The sequence below is a fragment of the Sarcophilus harrisii genome, chromosome 2 (assembly GCF_902635505.1).
Source record: "Sarcophilus harrisii chromosome 2, mSarHar1.11, whole genome shotgun sequence".
Lineage (NCBI taxonomy): Eukaryota > Metazoa > Chordata > Mammalia > Dasyuromorphia > Dasyuridae > Sarcophilus > Sarcophilus harrisii.
Window position 1 is genome coordinate 662,147,533 of NC_045427.1, and position 4,925 is coordinate 662,152,457.

The 4,925-nt window shown below is 40.2% G+C and overlaps 1 protein-coding gene across 1 annotated transcript; it reads left to right on the forward strand.

Moving 5' to 3' along the window:
- Positions 1 to 675: 675 nt before the first annotated feature.
- LOC116421055 (zinc finger protein 8-like) lies at positions 676 to 4,533 on the forward strand. The gene is made up of 3 exons (XM_031949410.1): positions 676 to 972; positions 1,669 to 1,764; positions 4,454 to 4,533. Exons 1-3 carry the CDS (start codon positions 837 to 839, stop codon positions 4,531 to 4,533), a joined length of 312 nt encoding a protein of 103 aa, XP_031805270.1. The 5' UTR covers positions 676 to 836.
- Positions 4,534 to 4,925: the final 392 nt, after the last annotated feature.

Genomic DNA, 4,925 nt, shown 5'->3' on the forward strand with positions numbered 1-4,925 from the left:
ACCGACTTCTCTCCCTCAGCCCTCCAATCCTTGCCTACTATTACCTTACCACTGAATATTCAGCAAGCGCAAATCATGAGGAAAGCCATCACATTACCATATCATATAAATATATGTATATAGAGCCATTATCTCATTGAATATTTAATTGACATAGGTAACTCGCATCTAATTCAGCACACCTTTTCAGAGTTTCAGTCTCTACACAAAGGCAGTACACTCCTGCCTTATACCTTTTCAAGTTTCTGCCCTCCTCTCTGACTCCCCATATGATCTTCTCCTTGTAATTACGAAACCATAAAAAGCAAAGAAATCCTCAGTGGATCAGAAGTGAAATATAATAGAATAAAGGGAAATAGCTGTATGAAATGTGCCTTACATATAGACCAGGTAAGAATCAGGGAAATTCTAGCTTTCCGACTTATGTGTGTAAAATTCACACAGTTGTGCCTTTCTCTTTGGCAAAGGTGGTTTATTTAGGAGAAGAGGTCATAGATAAGGGAAAGTAAGATGGGCACAGGGAGTGGAAATAGAAGCAGGAAAATAGGATTACCAAGGAGAAAGAGTGTGGAAAGAATTCATTAATGGAACATGCCTGGTATTTGAGATGCAGATTCCTTATTCGTTCCATACTAAGTCACTTCTCAGCTTTATTTCAACAGATCCTAAATTCAATCAGTCTCTTAATGACCACAGTTTAAAAGTTGACTCTGAGTCTCAGAAAGCCTATGGCCTGTGGGAAATCCTTGCTCTCTGTTTCTGTTTCCATCTATAAAGTGGAAGGGATTGGACTCTACTTCTAGAGGGTCTTTCAGCTCCATGTCTTCTGACTTTTGATGCTTCAGGAGGTTGTGACATTCAAGGACGTGGCTGTGGACTTCACCCAGGAGGAGTGGGGGCTCTTGGACCCCTCTCAGAAGGAGCTGTACAAGGAGGTCATGGTGGAGAATGCCTGGAACCTGCTCTCCCTGGGTAAGAGCACTTCCCCTGATAATTACAAGTCTACAAGAAAAGGGAATACCCTCATTGCCCAGTGTGAAGGACTTGGGGCGGGAGAAGAGAAGGGAAAGGTCTGGTCTTTTATGGTATGAAAGGATCTGGGGATTTTCTTTGTTGTTCATGAAGCTCTTTCTTACCCATTCCCCGGTCAAAGATTAAATCAGGGGAAGCATCTCAAACATGGAACTAATCTTAGGGGTTAGCCCCTACCTGGACATGAATTTTGTCCACCAAAGCTCCGAAACCTGCTTAGGAAGCTTTTCCTTTCAACTCGTTCTTTTTTCAGAGAGGTTTGAACATTTGGGATATTCTTCTTTTTAAAAGGCATCAATTTGTGGACAAACACTTGTTAGTCCCTCATATGGGAAGTTTTCTCCTTAATCTGCCTTTGCATTGCCTTCATATTCCAGAAAGGAGCCTCACAGGATAGGAGGTAGGAGGAAGGGCCTTTGGCTCTCTCTCAGAGGAAGCTGTACATACAAATAGTGGGCATATCCTGTCTTAGGTGACTTGCTTTACAAGCCCCAATGGGTGAGTATTGACTGATATGTCTGAACATCAGGGGTTGGATTTCAGCATGGAGCAGTGCTGGATCCTCACCTTTTCCCTAAGGAGAAGTAAATGTCCAACTTCTCTCCATCTTCATCTCTAACTGATTTCCATGTCCAGGACTTCCAGTTCCCAGAGAAGAGGTGACCTCTTATTTTGAGCAAAGCGAAGCACTGTGGATGCTGGACCAAGAAGGCCTGAGGTGCTGCTCTGCAGGTGAGTGAGGTCAAAGCATGGTTATGAGATTTGTGGTTACAAGAGGCTTCTGGGAGTTACCCTAAATGCTCAGTTTGGATGAGAAAGGCCAGACTGGGATTTCTTTGTTGGATATTTCTTGGCAATAGTGTCCAAGGCTCCTCTGTGAATCTCGATTTCCCATCTACAAAATGAATAGATCGCCCTCCATGGCCCTGTAGGTCCCTTTCAGTGCTCCTCTGCGATCCTATAAGAAGTCACTGTTTGGGATTTGGGGCAATGGAACTCTCCTGAAAGTGCCAAAAGGGATTAGGTTTGGGACGTAGGCTGTTTCTTAGAACATCTTCTAGTCAGTAAACAATAAAGGCCTGCTACATGGCAGCCCTAGGCTAAATACAAGCAACACAAAGAGATGTGAGGGACATCCCTCAGGAATGTCACAGAGTGGTGGGGCAGACAATACACCATCAACTGTGGAGAGACCCACTGTGCACCAGATAAACTGAATAATTTAATGCCTCAGTGCATCATTAATTGGTAAGAATCATAATGGTTTAAGAAGGAGAGCAGAACTGGGAGGAAAGAGCCAAAGTGAAATAAAATAGCTAGCATTTTTATAGCTCTGAGTGCCATGCTTTGCAATGTCTTATTTCATCCTCATAAGAATCCAAAGACTTGGCTGCTATTATTATGCCCATTTACAAGATAAAAAGAAACTATGAATCCAACTTGAAGTTCTACTTATTTCACACCACTAGGTTCTGAGGTGGGATTAAAACGCTGGGCTTTACTGATTCAAGCCCTATCCACATTCTATCCACTGTAACTGTATTCTGATTTTGAAACAAATATGATGACATGGTCATAATGTATGAGACAGAAAACAGAAGAAATAGACAAGCTCTTGTGGAGACATGGAAATTCATTTTTAAACTCTAGCCAGTCAAAAGCCATTGCTAATTGCTGTTAAAAAAAAAAGATTTACATTTCTATTGACTCATGTACTAATGTACTAAATGACAAATGTACTCAAGGGCCAATTGCATATATTGTTTTATGTTGTTTTTATGTAATATGTATATACTCACAACCTTTGAACGGATAGCAACTGAAACCCTACTGAATGACCAACCCATGTAGCCAACCAGTTCCTTTGTGAATCTGCCAGATAGAAGAAGAGTAACATAATCAGAGGATACATTCAAATTAGAAAATAAGCTTACACATGTCAATGATCAGCACTTTAAGGTCTGTTTTGGTAGAAAGATTGTGCCCTTTCTTGATTTCATGATGGCCTCTCCTGCCCTGCCTCCTGACCATGGTTTTCATGTGGCCTGCCAGCACTGTTGCAAGAATGCAGACCCAGGTGACATCTTGCTCAGGTGATTAGAGATTGGATGAGATGAGATTGATTGGTAACCCAGGAGGGAGAGAACTACTCTGGTCCAGGGAGAGACAGCCTGGGAGGGTCTTTACAAAGCTGTGGCCATTTGAACATGAATGTCAGAATTTCCTTGAATACTGGGAACACTCTGATGTCACATTGAGAAACCAGAAGAATATGTTGCACTTAAAAGCAACCAGAGTTTGATGGACTCCGCGCACAGTCCTCCACTCAGTGTAGTGGTGATCATAAAAGAATGAAATCATGGCAGAAAGACTTGTAAAGGTGGAAATGTGCACATTTGTGTGGTCCCAGAGGACAGCTACCTTTATAACCAAATCAGACATTTAGTCGCCACTTAAGGTGCCACTAAGACATTTTTGGGTCAGATCCCTTGGATCTTTATCTCAATCGTTCAAAGGGTTGGTGAGCTTCTAAAGGGAAAGATTGCAGTAGTGGAGCCTGTACTACCCTTCCATATCTCAGAATGGTGAACTCAGTTTTCTGTTTGAGACATTTTCAGATGTGGATAATTGCATGCATTTTTTAAAAAAGTGTGCATCTTAGGATATGAAGGGAACACATAATGGTAATTTTTTAAAAAAAAGACAAGTAATAGCTATCTCAAAAAAAGTAACGGGTCAGAATAAAATCAGTTCTACCTCATGTAAATATAAAAACAACAGTGTTAGCTTGATGAATATGATCTCAGATAATGTAATAGAAAAAATAGAATTGAAAGTGATCAACATGGAAATTTGTTATGGTCACAGGCAAGACAGATCATGAAAAAATTTGAGTATTTCCTATATATATACCAAATGACATGTCTATGAAAATGAGTGAAAGCACAGATAATGAAAAGGAAAAGGGAAAAATTTAGAATGGAGATAATTGTCACATACTCTAAGCAGAGCATGCCCCTTCACAGGGTAAATTCTAGTCTCAGCTAGTGGGATTTGGGCCGAGTCACTCACCCATTCTGAGCTGATGACCTGAGTTGTGCACCCAAGAGAAATGAAGGCACACTCTGTGTTATCACAGGTTTATTGTGAGGTTCCACTTAATTGTGGATGAAGCTTCTTAGAAATTAACTTATGTTTGGGATGTGAACTAATGGGACTTAAAATGATTGGTTCTACCCATTTAAGATTTTTCTCTTTACCTTGGAAAAGACAAAATAACTGAGTTTCTCTTCTGCTGATGGAGGGAAGGGAATATAAATGTGTGTGTGTGTGTGTGTGTGTATGTGCATGTGTCCTTGCATTATGGCTATATTTGTTTTATTATTTGCTGTTTTCTTTCTTTGTTTCTTTTTGGAAGAAGAGATCAGACTGGAAATGAAGGAAACTATGAGAGATATTCTGTTAGAAATTCCAAGCTTAACAATTCATGGGTGGAAGTAAGATCTTAACTTCACTTGGAGAGAAAGCTATACCCTTTATACATGAGAGAATACAGCTTAGAGGAACATTGGTTGCTCATTATGGAAAAGGTTTTATAAAAGAGGAAGCTCTCATTTTTACATCAGATAATCCACACTGGAAGAAACATACATGAACATAATACGTCAGTGTGGAAAAGCTTTACCACAAAAAGGAGCACTCATGGATCATCTATGAAGAATCCACACTAAGGAGAAACTTATGAATATAACAATAACCAGGAAAAGGAAAGACTTTTAGAAGCTTAAAAGAAAGGATTTTACTATGCATCAGAGAATCCACACACTGGGGAGAAACCATATCAGAATGTAACCAATGTGGAAGAAGAGCTTTTTATAGAAAAAGAAAAAGCT

Coding starts and splice junctions, on each gene's coding strand:
- LOC116421055 (XM_031949410.1), top strand. CDS start 837: ATGCTTCAGGAGGTTGTGACATTCAAGGACGTGGCTGTGGACTTCACC. Junction 973..1,668: donor CTGGAACCTGCTCTCCCTGG/GTAAGAGCACTT, acceptor TTCCATGTCCAG/GACTTCCAGTTCCCAGAGAA. Junction 1,765..4,453: donor CCTGAGGTGCTGCTCTGCAG/GTGAGTGAGGTC, acceptor TTTTGGAAGAAG/AGATCAGACTGGAAATGAAG.